The sequence below is a fragment of the Primulina tabacum genome, chromosome 16 (assembly GCF_025594145.1).
Source record: "Primulina tabacum isolate GXHZ01 chromosome 16, ASM2559414v2, whole genome shotgun sequence".
In the NCBI taxonomy this organism is placed as follows: Eukaryota; Viridiplantae; Streptophyta; class Magnoliopsida; order Lamiales; family Gesneriaceae; genus Primulina; species Primulina tabacum.
Window position 1 is genome coordinate 9,077,593 of NC_134565.1, and position 22,690 is coordinate 9,100,282.

The following is a 22,690-nucleotide window of genomic DNA, read 5'->3' on the forward strand; positions in this document are numbered from 1 at the left end:
TTGTTGGTTTAACTTCAAGGGGGACTATTGAGAGATAATCTTGTCACATATTAAAAAAAAATTGAATGAAGCGTTCTTTTCTTGAAGTTATGGACCTTTCAGCTGACTAATCTAATGTCCTAACTTTTAAAAACACAAGAAATTCTTTGAAAACATCATATTGTAAATTTTTGAATTTTTTTTAACTCATAGGATTTGAAGTCTACAAATACCATGTTTTAATTAGTGTTATATTTGTAAAGCAAGTAGAAACATTGAAAAAGTTCCACGTATTATATATTAATATAATATAATACAGATGGGGTATAAATATAATCCAATTTAATTAAAAATCTACACTAATTAACAATCAATTAACATTAAAAACAAAAATACTAAACTTGCACCAAGTGGCCTAAAAGTTCAGACTTTTCCTCTTTTCTCGCAAGAAACCTTAAAAGAGGTTGTCGATGTAACAACACTTGTCCCCAACGGTCACACTTTCAAAGAAACCATCTCCCACATTTTCGCACCTCTATTTATCCTATTTTTTACTCATTCAAACTCTTCCCTATGAAATCTCTAGAATAAATCCAAGTTTTTTAATCTCCACCAATTGTAACCAATGGATTTGATAATATTACATTACAATTCAAGATGATAAATGGATCGAGCCTGTTGATTCCAATCCACAATAAAATGTTCATTTCTCTCTTTTAAACACATAAATCTCTGTACTTCCCAAATTTTTTCTTTCAACTCTATTTTCTTGTTCTTTACGAACTTAGATTCCATCACATTAAGCTACAACAAAAGGAAAAATGATCCCCATTCTTGCACACCATCATTCTTGAATCCATAGATTCTTTGAATGCCACCTCTACAAAAATGACCCTAAAGAGTGGCTCCGGCCAGGCTTGCGCCGCGTGCAAGTACCAAAGGCGGAGATGCACCTCCGAATGCGTCCTCGCCCCGTTCTTCCCCGCGGATCAGCCAAAGATGTTCCAAAACGTGCACCGGTTGTTCGGGGTGAAGAACATCGTCAACACGTTGAGAGAACTCGACCCAGATCAGAAAGCCATCGCCATGAAGTCCATGAAATTCCATGCCACCATGCGTGATAAGTACCCCGTTTACGGGTGCTTGGTAGAGATACAACAGCTCGCATATAAGATTCAGCTCGCGGAGGAGGAACTTCAGGCAGTCCTGCAGCAACTGGCATATTATCGACAGAATCAGCAGCAAGAGATGTCGTCGACGAACGACTACCTGTCGCAGTTGCAGTTAGGGGTCGCGCCACCTGCCGAAAATTCCGCGATGCCGGTTTTACGGCAGGAGAATATCCCCGCGGACTACGGTTCTGTTAGAGCAGCACTGCCTGTCGCAACATATTCGAACGCTGATTATTTAGATTCCAGGGAGAGTAATGGTTTGTGGATTCAACAGCAATTTGGTAATGTTGAAAATGAGAATCCAGATCAATGGTCATGCAATCACAGTTGAATGAATGAAGTATGATGACTCTAGGTATCCTAATACATGCACACTCCATTATATATTAATTCTTTGAATATTGGGATTACTTTTAGGGTAATTAAATCAAATTATAGAGAGATTGCACATTAATATAAGTTATAATAAGTAGTTAAAAACAATTTTTTTAAAAAGAAAATATTAAATTTGGTTCAACAAGTTATCACTCAAATTCTTGATTATTGGGATCCGTCAATAAAACATATTTCCTGATAAATAAACAAATAAACTTCACCTTCAACAAGATAAGATAATTTACTACAACAATTGTAATCTCGTCGTAGAATTGATATACGAGTGAACTTATAAGTATGCACGCTAGTACAATTATCGTGGGGATGATTTGGAGAACAATAATTGTTTCTGCTGTTGTATATGGTTTGCGGCAACATATGGTCGTTTTTAAAAAAAATTGAGATACACCATTGTTTGAAGGCATATTTATGTATATATGACATATACACGATGTGATTGTTGATGGAAGTTTATGCATTGAATTGTGTTTGCAGTATATAACCAAATGACACGTACAGTTGTTAAATCTTGAAGTCCTTGCAAACAAGCAAATCAAAATCAAAATCAAAGGTGAAAGCTTCAGTGCTAGAAGTTGATCCATCCAATGGTTGAGAATCGAGTGAAAAATTGTGCAGTCAAGAATGAAAATTTGATCAAAATGGCAGCGTATTTTCCTTGAGGAGCTACGATTTATAGCGATCCATTTGTTTCTTTCTTTGATATATCTTCAAATTTCTTCTGTAAATTACGAGACGATTCACAGGCGCCCCAACCCCCTCGGCCACAAAGATTCTTAGACGATTTTGAGTAGCAAATTAATAAAAATCACAATTAAAAATTAAATTTGATACAAGCTATACATAATTAGGAATGTTATACAAGAAGATGTGAACTTTGGACCGGTGGTGTTTGGGCTGAGATGGGGAATATTTTTGTTAATTAATTTTTTTTATTTCAACTTTTTAACATTTTGTATTGTAAAATAAATATAATAATAATAAAAAAAAATGATTCTCCTTCCCAGATACCATAATTTTCTTCGATTTTTTCGTACTGATAGATAATAATATTATTTAGAGAAAATTTATTTATAAGATTTTTTCATAACTTATTCTACAAAAGGCTTTAAGTTTGGAGAGAGTGACTTTGAATCCGCATAAACAGCATCATCACTATTGTAGAAGAGAAATCATTGTGTTCAAAGTGAAGAATTACAAACGGACACAACCTAAACACCAAAATCAAACTAATAACAATGTGATTATACTTCTAATGCCCTACATGAGTAAGAGCAGTTCTGCGAGAAAAATCGCGCAAATCTTATCAGCTTCCTCCTCATTACGATGTTGGTCGATCAAGTTCTAAATAGACATGTGAGAAATATTCCCAAGGATATGGTATGGAATTTTCATGTAAACATCAAGAAAAGGATTGGTTTTGAGGCGATCGGATTGATATTCATTCAGCAATCAAGATTGGCAAGTACGATCATTATGATATTGCTTTACCAAATTCAAAACATGAGTGAGAGCAGTTCTGCGAAGTTTATTGTATGGAATTTGCAAGTAAACATTAAGAAGAGGATCACGTGGCGGCTGAATGTGGGCGGCATTCTACCGGACTCCATTGAGACTTACCTAGTCTACGTTTATTGATGGAAGAAAGAAGCCAAGATTGTTTGAGTGAATGAATGGGAATATAATAATATGGCGTTGAGGGTTTGAATAATTGTAAGGGAGAGTTTCTCAAGTTGAAGAGAAGGAATTCAGCAATCCGAAATAGAGATAAAGGTCCCACAAATCATAAGATATAAAACCTAGTAATTAAATTAAGGTAATTTCAAGAGTTTAATATGTAATTTGCATGTTAAACAATGTATCCAAGTTAATTTAGATCGAATCAATGATCCCCACTTCATAAGAAGCTCCATGTCTTCATAAAATAATAATAAAAAAGATCCCATGATATTTTGATTCGAGTTTAATCGTCAAATATTTGAGAGAATTTAGTCGATGGATGGGGACTGGAATAATTGAATCGTAAGCATCATACCTGATCTGTTCGAACAAACATTTATGTAAAATATTTTATTTATTTTATCATTGTTGGAAATTCTAATCAAAGTTAAAGTTTGGATGAAAATTATGGCTCATGATGTGGGAACGTCTTTTGACTCTCTACATTCTTGAGGTAGTTGTGACTCATGATTAAGGAAGTGTCTTTTGAATTTTTCCATTATTGAGTTAATTGGAGATTTTTGGCTATTCATATTTTTGAGTTAATTGCAAGATTAATTGAGTTAATTAATCTTACATGACTTTTGGTTTGCATTTTGGAGCTTATAAATAGCGTGTCCATCTCAATTCATATAAAAAAATATATTTTTTACAAACACACTCAAGATCTCACTCAAGCATTCTCTTGCATTTAATATTGTTAGCTTTTCATCTGACATCGTGAAATTTTTGTGATAAAGTGAAGGTACGGTCTCAGTTCATTGGTGTATTTACTACGTGCTAAGTTGGTGCATGGTTTTGTCGTTGTATATTAAGAAACGGTTGTCCGTCCTGATCCTCGAAGCACCTTCGAAGGGGACAAATCTGTTTTAAGGAAACTGAACTTCATACATGCCTCAGTTTGATTTACTTGTTTCCAATTGTTTTACATACTCGATATTTATACTTCCAGTTGCACACTGTTTTTTTAGTTTTTTTTCTGTATCTATACGATTCTACTTTCATTTACTGCTCTATAATTTTTATTTTCATACTTCAAATTTAACATTTTGGCTAACAAATCTTAAAACAGACTTTGTTACACTCATTACGATTTGTTAAAGATATGAGTTCTAAAACGAACGTGCAAAGGGAAACAGGTCATGGTGTCCCTCATGTCATTGTTCCTGTTATGCCTCAAGTCGTTCTTCATGTTACTTCACGTGCTATTGCAATTGTTGTGCCAGCCAGTCACGGAGAAAAACCAGAGAAGTATACTAGTGTAGACTTCAAAAAGTGGCAACAGAAAATTTTATTTCACTTGACGACACTGAACCTGGCTAGATTACTATTTGAAGATGCTTTTAAAGCCAAATAGGTTGAGGGAGATGTTGAGTCCGTCATTGCTCTGGAGGTATGGAATCATTCTGATTTTATATGCCAAAATTATTTAATAAATGGATTGACCGATTTGTTCTACAATATTTTTTGCCAAAAGAAAACGACTAAGGAGCTAGGGAATTCCTTGACAGAAAGTACAAAATCGAGGATTTCGGGGCCAAGAAGTTTCTTGTAGATGCTTTCTGGATTTTAAAATGGTGTATTCCAAGTCGGTCATCAGTGAAGTTCAATAAATCCAACTGTTTCTTCACGAGATTCACGCCGAGGAGATGACTTTGAGCGAATCTTTTCATGTGGTTGCTGTTAAGGAAATGAATGTCGAAGAGCTCAATGTTGGAATTCGCATTGAGGAAGACAACAAGAATTTTGAAAGAAGATTGTTTTCTCCAGTTGCTGCAAAGACAAATTTTTTCGAGCATGGCTGAAACTCAAAAAGGAGAAACATTTTTCCTTCCAACAAAAAGATGAACTGGGACCCAAATGAGGCATTTCAAAGAAGAAGTTCTCTAGAAAATACTACAATTGTGATGATATGGGTCACAAGATCTCTGAGTGTAAGAAGCCGGAGAAAAACCGAGAAGGAAATGTGGTAGAGAACATATATAAAGAGGTTTCAAATATGAATCTCTGTTCTGTAATTTGTGAAGTTAATCTAGTGGATTGAAACCTAAGGGAGTGGTGGATTGACACTGGTGTCACTCGCCATATTTACTCTGTTAAAGAGATGCTTGCAAATCTTGAAGAGTCTGAGAATGAGGAAAAATTATTCATAGAAAATTCTGCTGCATCTGATATTAAGGGTCAATGAAAAATTGTTTTAAAGATTGCATTTGGAAAGAGTTGACTCCAAACAATGTGTTGTAAGTACCAGACATATGAAATAACTTGGTGTCTGGGTCGCTTCTTAACAAGCATGCTTTTCACATTGTCTTTGAGACGTATAAAGTTGTTTTTTCCTAAAAGTGGAATGTTTGTTAGCAAAGACTATTTAAGTAATGGTCTGTTCAAACTCAATGTAATGGCTATTAAGCCTGTGATTAATAAAGTTAATACTTTTTCTTACTTGCTTGAGTCTTCTTGTTTGTGGTATGGTAAATTTGGACACATTAATTATGATACAATTCGTAAACTAATTAACATGAAACAAATTCTTGCATTCCAAATTGATAAACAATACAAACGCGAAACTTGTGTTGAAGCAAAACTAACAAGATCATTTTTTTCGAACAATTAAAAGAAATATTGAGCCTCTTGATTTAATTCATAAATATATATGTGATTTAAAAAAGTGTGAAAATACGGGATGACAATAAATATTTCACTACTTTTATTGACAATAACATAAAATTTTTTTATGTGTATCTTCTTAAAAATAAAGATGAAGAAATCAGAAAATTTGTCCGCTATAAAAGTGAAGTTGAAAACCAACTTAGAAAAAATATAATGTGTTAAGAAGTGATCATGGAGGTGAATATGAATCACCAATTGCTGAGTTTTGTATTCAAAATGATATCAAACATGAAAGAACCACACCTTATTTTTCTTAGCAAAATGGCATTGCTGAGAGAGAATTACACCTTAAAAGAAATGATAAATGTATTGTTGTTAAGTTCTGGTTTACAACAGAGCATGTGGAGGGAAGATGTTCTAATAGCAAATTACATTTTAAACAAGGTGTCTTAAAGAACCAAGATAAAAGTGTGATACCCTTGTCCCACATCTTAAAAATGAAAGATTTAAAATGAGTTTATAATGACTTACAATGGACTTCTATAGCAACTTGGGTTAATCATTTTCGTAAAGCAAGGACGAATACGAAGTAGTTGCTATAGGGGCCCATTGTGCAGTCAAGCGGGCCCGGGCTCGGGGCGTGACAGAATGGTATCAGAGCCGGTCACCGGCATGAAACACCGGGAAATAAGTGCTATGCGGGGCAAAGTGCTACGTGCATGGGAGCCACCTCTTTAACCTACGGGACAAAGTGCTACATGACAGGAGCCACCTCTTGAACATGTAGGAGCCACATTTAGATTCTCGGCGCTGGTGGATCGAGAGCTCAGGCCACGACGAGGACGTCGCGTTCTGAAGGAGGGGTGATTGTGATACCCTTGTCCCACATCTTAAAAATGAAAGATTTAAAATTAGTTTATAATGGCTTACAATGGACTTCTATAGCAACTTGGGTTAATTATTTTCGTAAAGCGAGGACGAATACGAAGTAGTTGCTATAGGGGCCCATTGTGCAGTCACGCGGGCCCGGGCTCGGGGCGTGACAAAAAGTCCATACGAATTTTGGAAAGATAGAACTCTTTTCTACAATACTTGCGAGTGTGAGGATGTCTTGCCAAGGCAGCAATACCCATTCTGAAGAAAGTAAAGATAGAGCCAAAAATTGTTGATTGAACTTTCATTAGATATACTCAAGACAACAGCCCTTATCATTTTCTTGTACATGAATATCAAATACTTGATATTCACAAGAATACGATAATGGAATCAAGAAACGCTTAATTCTTTGAACAAGTGTTTCCATGCAAATCTAAAAAAGAACCAAGTTCATCCAAAAGATCATATGAGATAATTAAAAAAGAACAAGAGGTTAACCATGAAGTTAAAGATACATGGAGTTAGAGAGCTAGGACAGAGAAATCATTTGGTCCGGATTTCATCACTTTCATAATGAAAAATGGACCTCCAAGCTTCAGAAAAACAGTGAATTCATATGAAGGGTCTCTGTGGAAAGAGACTATCAATTCCGAAATGAAATCCATTTTACAAACCATACATAAGAATTAGTGGATCTTCCTTTAGGAAGCAAACCACTAGGCTGTAAATGGACACTTATTCTCCTGTAACAAGAATGACATCTGTTCATGTGATATTTGCGATTGTCGCCTTGTGGAATCTTGAAGTACACCAAATGAATGTAAAGATAGCTTTTTTAAATGGAGATTTAGAAGAAGAAATTTACATGGAACACCTTGAGAGATTTTCGGCGACTTGGCAAAAAAATAAGGTTTGAAAACTGATGAAGTCTCTATATGGTTTAAAACAAGCACCAAAGCAATGACACGAAGAATTTGATAAAAGCCACGATAGAAATTTGATTTAAATTAAGTGCATGCGAAAAATGTCTATACATAAAGAACATTATGAATGGTTGTCATTTTATGTCTTTACGAAGATGACATACTTATCATTGATAGCAATGATAAGATAATTAAATCCACCAAGAAGTTGTTAAACTCAAGATTCAACATGAAAGATTTGGCCTTAACCAATATGATCCTAGGAATTAAAATTCATAAAATATCTGAAAGACTAGTTCTAAATCAGTCACATTATGTGGACAAAATCCTTGAGAAATTCAATAATGATGACTCTGCTTTGGCTAGAACCCTGATAGATACAAGTCAAAATCTATCAAATAATCGAGGTGATAATATATCTCAAATAAAATACTCTTGAGTCATTGGAAGTCTGATGTAGATAATGAGTTGTACAAGACCAAGTATAGCTTATGAAGTAAGCAAATTGAGTAGATTCACGAGTAATACATGAGTTGAACACTGAAATGCAATTATCAGACTGCTAAGGTGCTTAAGGTACACTCAACTGAACTACACAAGATATCCCACTGTTATCGAATGATACAGTGATGCAAACTTGATATCTGATATGAAAGACTCAAAATCTACAAGTAGATTTGTATTCACTTTAAGAGATGCAACAATTGCGTGAAAATCTTCTTAAAAATGTAATTAATTTCTTCACCAAGCTTGGAATTGGTGCTTGCATGTACATCAGGCTTTCTCTCTCAATCTTGCTACGAACTTTGATATGCCCGAAATCTCTATTGTAATATCTAGCTTCAAATACAATTGCCCTGGCTTGAAAAGTCTGTCCATTAGCTTCTACAACTTCAACAACATCCACTTTCCAAAATAATAGCAGCTGGTGTATCGAGGATGGAATGCATTGGTTTGCATGGATCCAATCTCTGACTAACAACACTTGAAAGTTGGCATATGAGTTTAATATGAAAAACGCACACAAAGCTGACATAATTTCCACAGTAGCATCAGCAAGAAATACCCCGATTGTCTTGGTGGTCTCCCCTGTAAATGTATCCACATAAACTTATATGGGGATTAAGTTTTCTTCAGTTTTACCCAAACTTCTTAACATCCTTGCCGGCAGGCCATTCACTGTTGAAACATTATCAATTAACATCCTAGACACTGGCTTCCCATTTATGTGGGATTTGATATACAAAAACCTTATGTGCTTGGTCATGAATGGTGTAGGCTTATTGGGTATCACTTATTTGGGCATGTTTGGGTTATCTTATTTGATAATCACTCTGAACTTCCTTCGAGGACTTTATGTAAGGATCATGTATCGTATTATCGTAAATCTTATGTGATTATCGATAATTTATGAAATTGTCATGTGATTATGTATATGATGTATATCATAACAATGAAAATGAGAAACTAAGTGTTGATAATGAAATATCGTACTAGATATTGACTAATTAACATAATTGAAGTTGTAAGAGCTTGAGTGGAGAAATCGGACGCCAATACAATACAAGACCAATATTTTGTACAGAATGTATGGCGCCCGAGCGGTAGAAGATGACCGTCCGAGCGCCAGTGTGGAATAAATTGATGCTCGGACAGAACATTCTGCACCCGAGCGGTAGTTTTTGACCGCCCGAGCGCGGTGCAAGTGCACTCGGGGGAAGAACATCTCGCGCTCGGGCGCGAGAATTCTACCGCCCGAGCGCGGTGCAAATGACACTCGGGGACAGAATTTCTCGCGCTCGGGCGCGAGAATTCTACCGCCCGAGCGCGAAGGCGGTGGTGATAAGAATGAGTTTCCTTCTTAATTTCTTTCATTCCTGGCCGTAGGTTCGAGAGAGAGAAACGAGAGAATCACTGCAAGAAAAACGCCCAACGACAACGCAGCTACGACAACGGTTTTTTTTGAAAAACCGTTGTCGTAGAGTTTTTAACAACGGTTTTAGTGAAAACTGTTGTCGTCTTTGCGTTTTGACAACGGAAATGGTTACGCGACATTGAAAATTGCTGATTTGTGTAATGTCATGTCCGCAAAAAAATCAATAGTAAAATATTAAACGTTAATGTACCACAAAACAAAATTTGAAAATTTAGTGGACCAATTTCTAAATTAGAACAAGTTAGAGAACTCAAATGTAAAACATGTAGTGATATGGCCAACTCTAATTTTGTCTTTTTGAGACGTGAACTAAATCATAATTTATGTTTGGTGTCTGATAGTATTTTATATGTGCAAGATATTTATCAATTTAACAATTGGTTCAAATTATGAGGTGCATAGTATTATATATATATCATGATTTAAAACTGTTAATAAGCATGATTCCAATACTTATTAATTAATGAGGAAAAAGATATAGATTATGATAATTGGATCGTTAATATCTGATTGGATAAACATAAATTAACTAACGCGTAAAGGAATATAAATCTGATAAGATATTTTGTAATAATAACTTTTTAAAATATTTATAACTAACTAATTCAAAGTAAAATAAAAAAACGCTGTATATACATATGAAATAAAAATATGGATATAATGTATTACAAGTATCTTTAAATAATAGTAAAGTTGCTCTTGATGAATGTTCCACTGCAGAGAACTCGTGGGAGCATGATTCATGTAGTAACTATCATAAGTCGGATCCGGATATCGGCCGGGGTTGTTGGTATGGTATCGCACCACCATGTCGACCACTGACGACGGAGCAATCCTCCGCAAGTCACTAAACGGAATCTGAAAGTAAGCGGGAAGATAATCCATTGCTTGCGGCTGAGAGAGGGATGCCATTTGAAGCAGGGTGTGTTTTCTTGAATGGTCGGATGGGAGATTTACGTGAGATATAAGCTACTATTTATTGAACACAATGTTATCATAATTAGGATACGATAGGATAGAATACCTTTAGAAATGGGATTTTAATTCTTTTAAATAAGGTAATTAATTAATGAAGGCAGTTATAAAAATCAAATTTTTTGTCATGTATATAGATCTCGTACGTGTGATCTCTAACACGATAACTTGAGGAATGACTCAAATTTTTTACAATCTCGACTGATATATTTAACCATTCAAAGATGAAGATGAATTAATATATATATATATATATTATGAGCATCATTGAATTTTCAAAACGATGAACCTTTGAATATATTATATATTTCATTTTACAAATAAAACTTTGCGAAATTTTGTTTTCCAAAAATATTTCACAACCAACCGAATACTATCCTTTGAATCTAACAACATGTTTGCCACTCTTCCTCGTACAGACACAGGTGCCACAAAGAAGGACAAATTTAGAGATCTAGTATGATTCTAATAGATTATGGGAATTTGATTGTTAATATCTGATTGGATGAAATTAAATTAACTCATGTAAAAAGATAATAAATAATATGAATCAATGTTTTTATAACGGACTGATAATCGATAAGGTCTATTTTAAAAAAAACAATCAAATAAGTTGGACTGGTTTAATCGGATGGTCGAACATGAATACTGTTGAATTATATAAATATTAATATATTTTATACTTTAAAACCTAAAAGATATATTTAAATATACAAAAAAATATATTTACCAAAATTTTAAAACTAAATAACTATATACATATATTTATTGTTATATATATTTTTTAAAACAAAAACAAGCACTACTAAAATAATATTTTAACGAAGTCCAAAATTCAAATAATCATTTATATATCTCTAATCAAATATTAAATATAGAGTATGTCTCTTGTGAGACAGTCTCACGAATCTTTATCTGTGAGACGGGTCAACTCTACCGATATTTACAATAAAAAGTAATACTCTTAGCATAAAAAATAATATTTTTTTCATGGATGACCCAAATAAGAGATATGTCTCACAAAATACGACTTGTGAGACCGTCTCATGCAAGTTTTTGTCTTAAATTTAAGATTTATATTTATTTAAAAAAAAACTATTAAACAATTTTTGGGCTATCACCGGATCGGACACTTGATCGGATCTCCGTCAAATCGACTGGTCCAGTATGATTTTGAAAACACTGATATAATATGAATAGCAAAAGCTTCAAAAAATCTAATAAACTATTTCTAACAATCACGTTTTATTTTTTTAACTATCAAATTCAAGGTAAAAATAAAAGACATAATTATTGTATTAAAAGTATCTTGAAAATAATAAATTTTTTATACGGGAGTTTTAAAAACAAAAATTATATATAAAGTTATATCTATTACTATTATTAATAAGTTTTCTCTTAATAAAACCAAAAAATTTGACATCATGATCTGTTTTTATTTTACTTACATTAAAATGTCAAGTTTTTGTTACAAAGTTCATGAAACGCAGTTGATATACTTACGCTTTCTAAGCAGAAGATCTTAAGTTCAACTCTAATTTGGTTCATTTTTTTGAACAACTCCCATTTTAATTTTTTCCCTTTTTCTAAATTTATTATTTCAAAATTTCAGTTTATTTCCTCATTATTTTTCACAAATACGGTATGACCTTAATTTAATATAAACCAAATTAAAATTAATATCAGCTTAGATGAAAAATAGACAGTAAATAAGTAGACAAGTATTTGTTTCTGGAAATTCAAAGATTAAGCTTTGACATATCTCATTCTTATGTTTTCAGATAGATTTTATTATAAGATTTGATCGGTACAAATCTTGTACAAACCTATTTCAACTAGGTTCAACAACCTTATTGAGATGAAACTCCTAACAACTAACTTCTTAAATTAATCTATCAAAAAAAAAACTTTCGACAGTTACAAAGATTTCTCACAACATAAATCAGTTTAAGATAAAAAAAACAAAAACAAATTTGTGAGAACACAAGTGAATTTGCATGATACTTAAGCGATCTAATGAAACTTTGTGCGTGTGCAAATAAGTTTGAATTGGATTTTGATAAGAAGCTGAAAAATCAGAGAATGTATTAAGATGCTTTCAAAATAGTAATTGTTCTAAATGGCTCTGTGCATTCAACTTTCATCGGTGCCGATCCAGCGTTCATAAATATGATCGGTACTCACAGTAGTGCTATATGCCCGAAAAATTTATAGAGGTTTTCATGTGTCTTTATCATCTTCCCAAATATAGTATTGGGCTAATTCAAATTCCTTAAACACTAGCTGAAATAGCACTACAAAAAATACTCTTACAGAAGCAATTACCGGTTGCAAAATCGCTCCTCTTATTGATGCCCTTATATCTTATAGAAGCGGATTTTTCAACAGGTGGTACAAGTTGAAGAACCGCTTCTATTGTTCATTTTAGGTGCGGTTTGATAATGCTCGTACCCATCACACATATTTACAAAAAGTTTCGAACCGTTTTTGTTGTTGTGTATTTAGAAACCGTTTCAAAGTGTTCTAAAGGGGGTGAAATGTGAGAACAATCTTACACCACTCCTACATGCCATGGATATAAGAGCGATTTGCAACCGCTATTGATGTCAGAAATTAAAGCGTGGGTTGAAACCAATTATACACATTGTGTGATATGAATCCTCGTACGCAAGAAAGACAAACACGATTAATTGGAACCACTTCCTCAATTCAATAACGATTAAGGATCCGTGTTGTGGTGTCCCGATGTTTTGAATCAAGTAATGCGTGATTTTTACCCCTAAACTACGCGGTCTAGTAATAAACAATCACAAATAAACAATCAATGATAAGTGAAAGAATTGCACTTAATTTATATGTTAATCCATTTGATCTATGCTAGTTTCGAACAGATTTATGCTTAGTTTTTGTTGTTTTTGTGTAGTGCATGGGATACACAACTATGGGATGGTTTAGAGCAATCAGAGATGTTTATGAGCGTGAAACGGCGATAAAAGAAGCCCCGCAGCGCCACAACAAGCGCTGCAGCGCCACAATGAAGCGCTGCAGCGCCAGCATGCCGAGAGACAAGCGCCTAGACAGCGCCGCGATGCCTCAAAACCTGAGAGATAAGCGCTTAGGCGCTAAGGAACAAGCGCCGCGGCGCTCACACCCATGAACGACGGGCGCCTAGGTGCCACGTACTCAGCACCGCGGCGCTAATGGCGGCGAGACAAGATTAAATGGGCTTCGACTTATGGCCCAGAAAAGGGGATAAAAGAAATCGAGGGTTCAGAACTGAGGAGGCCGTTTTTTGGAGAAATACAGAGAGAAGAGCAGGAGCAAACAGGAGACGACGATCCGGAGCGCGAAGATCGATTGCAAATACAAAGAACGACGAATCTCGGGACAGAGACGACACTTCGGATTTTTTGTTCTGCTCTTCCATTTTTATATTTTCTCGTATTTCGATGTCTAAAACTTTGAACATGCGTTGTTTTTATTTAGATTTCGTCATGAACTAATTTTCTATTCTAGAGGATGATGTAGCTTTGTGGATACGATAATTTGACGTGGTTATTTCATATTATTGAATTCCATTTTATATTTAATTGTGTTTCTCTGTGTTTATTTCACTGCAATTTACTGGTCATAAATTGTGTGTTGTCTGATTAATTCTATGACTCGGGAGAGGGACTAGGATTATAGATCACTAAAAACACATCGTTGAATGTTTATATCGTTCGGAAGGCGTATAACTTTAGCGAGGCTTAGGAAAGAACATTGTTTGCATTTATCAATTAAACTTAGATTTTATTAGGAATAATTTAATCAAAGTTTGATTGATACATTTTATTCGTCACTTGGGAAAAGGGGGAATAAAATAATTAAGTGTTCTTAGTCATTAAATAATTGGAATCATGATTATAAATTAAACTGGGAATAATTATCGTGGAAACTTGGTGAAATCATTTCTCTAGATATTTTCTCTCATTGTTATTTCTCAACTCGGTGATTTGATTATTTATTTGTTTTCAATTAATTCGTTTAAGTAAACTAAATCTCTTTTAATTTTTTCTAAATAAAGTTGAGACTATTTTAAGTACAAGCATTGATATAATTTTAGTTCACACTCCTCATGGGATCGACACTTTTATTCAAAAATACATTTTACTATAACTTGATGTCGTGAGCTTGCGAGCAACTAAGAAAACACGCAACAAGTTTTTGGCGCCGTTGCCGGGGAGTGTCAAAATTTGAATTTATATCAGTATTGTTACCAATTAGTCTAGATTTTAATTTAGAGCCTTTATTTTTATTTATATCGATTGAGTCATTCATTTTCTCTGTATAACAGTGCATGCGAAGATCGCAAAGGCCTGACTTGCTTATCTTTGATCCAAAAATCGAAAGAACTGCACGGAGGCTAAGAAAAGCTAGAAGGGAAGAAAACCTAGCCATGGCTGAGAACAGAGAGAATGACAGACATATGCCGCCAGAGGCTATATCGATCAGAGATCACTTCAGACCAGTGATCAATGCACATTATTCTGGCATTGCTCGGGGGACCATAAATGCCAAAAATTTCGAACTGAAGCCTGCCCTGATCAATATGGTTCAACAAAACCTAGTTCGCTGGAACTGCTACTTCAGATCCTCATGTTCACCTGAGAACCTTCTTGGAAATCACAAATACGGTAAAAATTAATAATGTTTTTGACGATATTATTAGATTGCGTTTGTTTCCATTTTCTCTCAGGGACCAAGCAAGAGGATGACTCCAATCACTTTCACGGGGGAGCATCACAACGTGGCAAGAGTTGGCAACAAGGTTTCTGTCTAAATATTTCCCCCTGCAAAGTCTGAACAGTTGAAGATTGAGATCAGTACTTTCAGGCAGACTGATTTTGAGCAACTCTATGAGGCGTGGGAAAGGTACAAGGAGTTGTTGCGGAGGTACCCGAATCATGGTTTTGAAGACTGGGTACAGATTGAGCTTTTCTATAACGGGTTGAATGGTCAGACACGGACAACAGTGGATGCAGCGGCAAGTGGCACGATCTTTGCCAAATCTCCTGCTCAAGCCTACGACTTGCTTGAGTAGATGACTATTAACAGCTACCAATGGCCGTCTGAGAGGTCAGGAGTACAGAGGACTGCTGGATTGTATGCTGTGGATCCTATCACATCACTCACTGTGCAAGTATCAGCATTGACTACACAGATAGCGACTATGAATAAAGTGGGTACATCAAACACTGAGGGACCACCGGTTGTTGTTGAAGAATCACATTTTCCTGAAGAAGTCCAATACATCAACAACAAGAACTTTGGAGGCTATGGAGGATATCGAGGTAACCCTCCCCCTATTACTTATCACCCTGGATTGAGAAATCATGAGAATTTTTCATATGCAAATAATAAGAATGTATTGAATCTTCCATCGGGGTTCAATACATCAAATGGGGAAGGGAAGCCATCATTTGAGGATTTAGTTGGGACATTTGTTGTTGAATCTGGCAAGAGGATTGCTAGGACTGAGTCTAGGCTTGACAACTTAGAGACCCACATGGGAAGTATTGGTGCGACCTTGAAAATCTTTGAATCGCAAGTGGGGCAGATAACAAAGCAACTCACGTCTCAACCGTCAGGCGCAGTCCAAAAGACTGCAGATCCAAATCTGAGAGAAGTGAATGCCATTTTTATATAGCATGAAGAGTTTGGTGTGTTAGGCAGAGAAGAGAAGGAGGTTGAACCCACACCTGTTCGGGATGAAAAGCCAACTCCAACCAAAAGAGCCCGAGGTAAGAAATATGAGAGGTATGATTTAAATGAATGCATTGATATTTCTTTACTTCCCTACCCCCAGAGATTTTTACAATTACAAGCTGAATTTCAAAAGAAAAAAGGTCTTGAAGATCTCAAGAACCTACATACTAATAATGAGTTTGCAGATCAGGTGGAAGGTGAATTTACCGAAGGAAAACGAAGAAATCGTCCTCAGAAGTTGCTAGATCCCGGTGAATTTATCATGCCATGTGAAATAGGGGGTCATTTTGTGGAAAAAGCTATCTGTGACTCAGGAGCGAGCATAAATATAATGTCAAGTTCTCTCTACAAGAAACTTGGATTGAGCAGGATAAGGCCCACAGGACTAAGCTTACAGATGGAAGATAAATCGATCAGGACACCGTTGGGAATTGTGGAAGATGTTGAACTTCGGATCGACAAATTGAAGGTTCTAGCAGAGTTCGTGGTGCTTGACATGGAGAATAGTCAGAACGTTCACGTCATTCTAGGACTACCATTATTGGCTGCTGTTGGAGCCATCATTGACGTGAAATTAGGAAAGATGACAATGGAAGTTGAAGGTCAACTGGTGGCAATAAGGGCATCCAAGAAATCATACGACCCACCTTGAGCAGTCTAGTGACAGTCGGGCTGATGACGTTAAACCAAGCGCTTGTTGGGAGGCAACCCAACCAGTATCACTTATTGCTTTCGTTTTCTTTATTTGATTTTATTTTATCTTTAGTAGTATAATTGATTTTACGTTTCTTTTTATTTAATCTGGCATGTCAAGATTAGACACTGAGTTATGTATTTTTATGTAGGTACAAATTGAAACGAGGCGTGGCAAGGACTCAATTTGGGAAAAAAACTTGCGCTTGAATAGCGCCTAGGCGCTATACAAGAAGCGCCGTAGCGCTGAAAGCCGAAGGCTAAGCGCCGCAACGCTAGATATGTAGCGCCTAGGCGCTGAAAGCCGAAGGTTAAGTGCCGCGGCGCTACTTACTCAGCGCCGCGGCGTTTGTTCATATTATATGAAAAAAAGGGGGGATCTCTCTTCATTCTTCAGAAATTAGAACACAGCGCCACCGCCTCCCAAGCGCCTCCATCGAGGAAACACCGCCGCCACCACTGTATTCCTTCTCTAAACACCACGAAACACCACACTAATCTCTCCCAAGAAAAATCCATCTTCATATCCTACTCTTAAGGCCTTTGGAGCAGAATTTTGACGTAACTTCTACATCGAGCCGACACCGACCAAATTGCAATCATCGTGTGGATACCATATTGTAAGGTAACAATTTTAGACATTGTGATTCTTGACGCTCTTGCTGGTGATTTAGAGGAATTGTATTCTTGGGTTGGTACACATAAGGTGTTTGACAAATTGCCTCGGTGAGTTGTTGTTAAGAATTATTAGATCTGGAATATTGCATGTTGGCGGGATTGGCAATTGATTGCTTGTGTTAATACTGTGGTTGCTTGATCATTGGAATATTGTTTGAGTTATTGTGGAAAGGTTTTGAACGAGTTAATTTCGAATTGAAAAATGCCGCCGAGAAAGAAAAGTAAATAGGGTCCATCTGGGGAGGGTGAGTCGTCTAATGCCAGCTTTGATAGACGACAGTTCTGGGATGCAAGTGCCACCGAGAATTATATGAAACTATTAGAGAAAAACATGCAGAGAGAGCGCGGCATGGATCAGAGCCACCCAAATTGTGCTACATTGACTCGTGCTCAAGCAATGAATTAGGGCGAATTTGTTAAGCCCCCGGCTGATGCTGTGATGTCCCCTGTGAGGGAGTTTTATGCGAATCTGAAAGTTAAGCATTAGAATTTTCACGCGAGGATTCGAGGGCGGATGGCTGCCTTCGACAGCACAACGATCAATTCGCTGTATTCGATGCCAGATTATGAGACAGACGGGTACACACTGTTCATGAGAGAACCGTACCCCTACGAGATGGTCATAAACACACTTTGTGAACCGGGTACAGTTTGGAAACTCAACAATCAACGAGCCCCGGTCACATTCCCCGCGACGTCGATGAAAAGGGAGGCCTACAACTGGTATCACTTTGTGGCCTCGCGGTTGATGCCATTTGGGCATGTGTCTGACGTGACGAAGACGAAGGCAACATTGGTCTTTTGTATCATCACCGGCAGGACAGTGGACACAGGCCGGGTGATTATGACATCTATTTTGCAGGCGGCTATGGGTACATCCACTGTTAGCAGGCCCCATTCATCGACTATCACCGACCTCTGTCATGCAGCGGGGGTCATTTGGGATGCTAATGAGACACTACTGCATACAAAAGGCGATATATCACTGTCTGGACCCCTCCCGAGGGATAGGAGAAGACAAATGGTTATTCGTGGTTCAGGAGAAGCTTCAAGCAGTGGTGCATCGACACAGCCCGCCCCACAGCATTCACGTGCACAGATCGACAGCCCCCGAATGGATGAAGTCGAGCGTAAGCTGGAGAGATTATTGCGGATGACGCACGAGCACCAGGAGTACGTGTATGATTATCATCGCGTGCTTGCGCAGCATTACTCTGCTACTAGTCCATCTGGTGAGTCATTCCCACCACCGCCTACATTTGGTCATGGACCTGATGATGATGAGGAGGAGCCTGAGCTGTCAAGCGAGGACAGCGAGTCCTGATGCTCGCTGTATGAGGTATGTAATCCCCTGTTTTTCTTGCTTTATTACTGTACATTGGGGACAATGCACGTACTTAAGTTTGGGGGAGTCGTCTACTGTCGTTATTTGTCATTTACTCTGCTTTACTTTGTTTTACTTTTGATCTCCATACCTTTATTGTAGCCATGAGCCATAGCCTAACGTTACAAGCCTACAAGACCTATTAACCTTGTCACATTTATCCAATATACTAGTGGAGAAAAGTTGTTCAAGTCAAGCTTATGGATACCTGATAAACATGGTTAACGAGTATAGACTTAAATCATTTTCATGCAAGCATCTCATTGTGTGATTTCATCTTTGGTATACTTGTATTGAATATCTTTTAAACCAAATAATCACCAATAAAGTCCTTTGTGATCTGTGTAAGTAAATGTGTATGTTAATGAAGTGTGAGTTGCACCGAACGGAAGACTTTTTAAGTTTATAAGGCGATTTGGCATTGTGAATCTATTTGCGCATTCGATAAGGTAAATAAACATTGACATATCACACACGCACGTGACTCTCGAGTAAATATGAATCACATGAAAATAAATAAATATGAGGCCACTGTCATTTTTGCATATCCATGACTATAGTTGTCAGCGTTAATTCCTTGCTTGAGTCTACATTCCTATATTTTTTTCACTTTTATTTTGGTCGGGACTAGCATAAGCGCCGCGGTGCTCACACCCATGAATGACGGGCGCCTAGGCGCCACGTACTCAGCGCCGCAGTGCTAATGTCGGCAAGACAAGATTAAATGGGCTTCGACTTACGGCCCAGAAAAGGGGATAAAAAGAAATCGAGGGTTCAGAACTGAGGAGGCCGTTTTTTGGAGAAATACAGAGAGGAGAGCAGGAGCAAACAGGAGACGACGATCCAGAGCGCGAAGATCGATTGCAAATACAAAGAACGACGAATCTGGGGACAGAGACGACACTTCAGATTTGTTATTCTGTTCTTCCATTTTTATATTTTCTCGTATTTCGATGTCTAAAACTTTGAACATGCGTTGTTTTTATTTAGATTTCGTCATGAGCTAATTTTCTATTCTAGAGGATGATGTAGCTTTGTGGATACGATAATTTGACGTGGTTATTTCATATTATTGAATTCCATTTTATATTTAATTGTGTTTCTCTGTGTTTATTTCACTGCAATTTACTGGCCATAAATTGTGTGTTGTCTGATTAATTCTATGACTCGGGAGAGGGACTAGGATTATAGATCAGTAAAAACACATCGTTGAATGTTTATATCGTTCGGAAGGCGTATAACTTTAGGGAGGCTTAGGTAAGAACATTGTTTGCATTTATCAATTAAACTTAGATTTTATTGAGAATAAATGAATCGAAATTTTATTGATATATTTTATTCGTCATTTGGGAAAGGGGGAATAAAATAATTAAGTGTTTTATTCATTAAATAATTGGAAGTCATGATTATAGATTAAACTGGGAATAATTATCGTGGAAATTTGGTGAAATCATTTCTCTAGATATTTTCTCTCATTGTTATTTCTGAACTCGGTGATTTGATTATTTATTTGTTTTCAATTAATTCGTTTAAGTAAACCAAATCTCTTTTAATTTTTTCTAAATAAAGTTGAGACTATTTTAATTACAAGCATTGATATAATTTTAGTTCACACTCCTCGTGGGATCGACACTTTTATTCAAAAATACATTTTACTTTAACTTGACGTCGTGCGCTTGCGAGCAACTAAGAAAACATTCAACAATCAACACTCGAATGAACCTTCCAAAACTCGTCTTTGATAACCCGCAAAGAACAACCGGCAGAGCCACACTATCGTCTAAATGAAATATATTTTTTAATTATATATAATAATAATAATAATAATTGATGAAATATTTTTGTATCAAAATTAAACAACAAATCAAGATAACCACTTCAATGGTACCAAGCATTTGATGTAAATTAATAACAAAAAATAATTCATTTTTATACCTACAATAAAAAGAAGTTAGCTAAATGAACAGTAATATAGAAAGAATATACAATTATAAAAAATCTTACTTCACTAAGAATTCATCTTCTTCACCTTGACATATTAGATTTAGTTTGCCATGAACTTACTTTTGATCGACACTAAAATCATCACTCATAGTTGGGAAAGTGAAAGAAAATATATTGGAACTTAAAACTTTTATTTCCACACTAATGCACACACACACTTTATTTTAAAATGGTCTAACACAAGGCCTCTATTTATAGGCCAAACGATAGAAAATATAAAAGAACTTATTAATGTCATGTAGTTGTAATAGTAGTTTTTGTCTCCTCCAACTTCAATTCCATAACCCTTCCTTCAATACTATGATCCGCGACTTTAATCTCCGAATTTGACTTTGCTCAAAACATCAAACATGTATGAAATTGTCTGTAGATGAATTTGACATTTTGGTTCACCTCATTTGGTTAAATATTGAAATAGTTATGATTTTTGGACTATAAGTTGGTCATAGTAAAAGTAAATATGTCATCATTTGGATATTTGCACAATCTGATTATCTTAATGAATTTTTTAGGCATTGATGTCTTCTGTAAAGTTGTAGGCACTTCCTCAAGGATTCCAAACATGTTTGAATCAACTCAATTTGAATTTTGTAGCTTGCTTTATCATTATTTTAACAACATGTAGAAAATCTGAAAATAAAACATATTTAGTAAGACATTTAAATATAAACAAACAATACTAAAATAACAAAATAATTATAATTTTAATGAAATTTAAATTTTAAAATACAAATTTTAACATATAACAAATTATTAATTTAAGTTTCATCAACCAGACTTGAACCAACCTCTATTAGACCATGAATGACCCCTCCTGACCTGCCCTAACCTTGGCCCTCGGCCCCATGCGCGCAAACGCATGTGAATCACCTGAACTCCCCAAAACCGTGCGCCTAAACTATCCCATGAGCCAAACCCGATCGGCTACATGCTAGCTCTATCCCAAATAATACCAGACCCTCCTAGCACCATTACACAGGCCTTAGATACCTTTTGGACACAGCCTCCATGGCCAAAAACCCGCCTGTACCCTCCAAGACTTAAACCGAACCCTAACATCCAAGTAACCTAAAGAAGACCAAGAAAACGTTCGGCACTTGTATGTTGCTGTACCAGATTGGTTTGAACTCTTCTAGGACTCCTTGAACTCCCTTCGTTTGTGCCCTCATGGTCCCTACGTCGACATCCCCCTTGTAACACAAAAAACGTGAGTCGTAATGCAAGCAAACTCAATATTTCATGTATAAACCATGTAAAGACGATTCAAATCATTAGATCTAACAATTATCATGCAAAATAATTTGAAAGTACATATTATGGTGTGAAAGATGAGAAAACGAAGGTGTCAGATGTGCCTTTGCGTAGATACGCTCGAAAAACAACTCAACGACGCGACAGACGGACACTGGAGGGACGTGGAAGATCTTGGCTTTGTTTTACCTTGCAAAACCGATCAAAAATTCTGCTGCTGGAAGGGAAGGGAAGGGAAGGGTTGGGCGGCAAAGTGAATGAGGTGATGGTTAGGATTTGAGCGTTTTTAAAAAATAAAAGAAGTGCATATTTGGGCCTAGGTTTTTTTCAAATAGTGAAGCATAGTGTG

General features: G+C 36.2%; 1 protein-coding gene across 1 annotated transcript; it reads left to right on the plus strand.

Annotated features, from left to right (window-relative positions):
• The first annotated feature begins 633 nt into the window (after positions 1-633).
• LOC142529576 (LOB domain-containing protein 27-like) lies at positions 634-2,275 on the plus strand. Its single transcript, XM_075635144.1, has 2 exons — positions 634-1,506; positions 2,022-2,275. Exon 1 carries the CDS (start codon positions 868-870, stop codon positions 1,480-1,482), a length of 615 nt encoding a protein of 204 aa, XP_075491259.1. The 5' UTR covers positions 634-867; the 3' UTR covers positions 1,483-1,506; positions 2,022-2,275.
• The last annotated feature ends 20,415 nt before the right edge of the window (positions 2,276-22,690 follow it).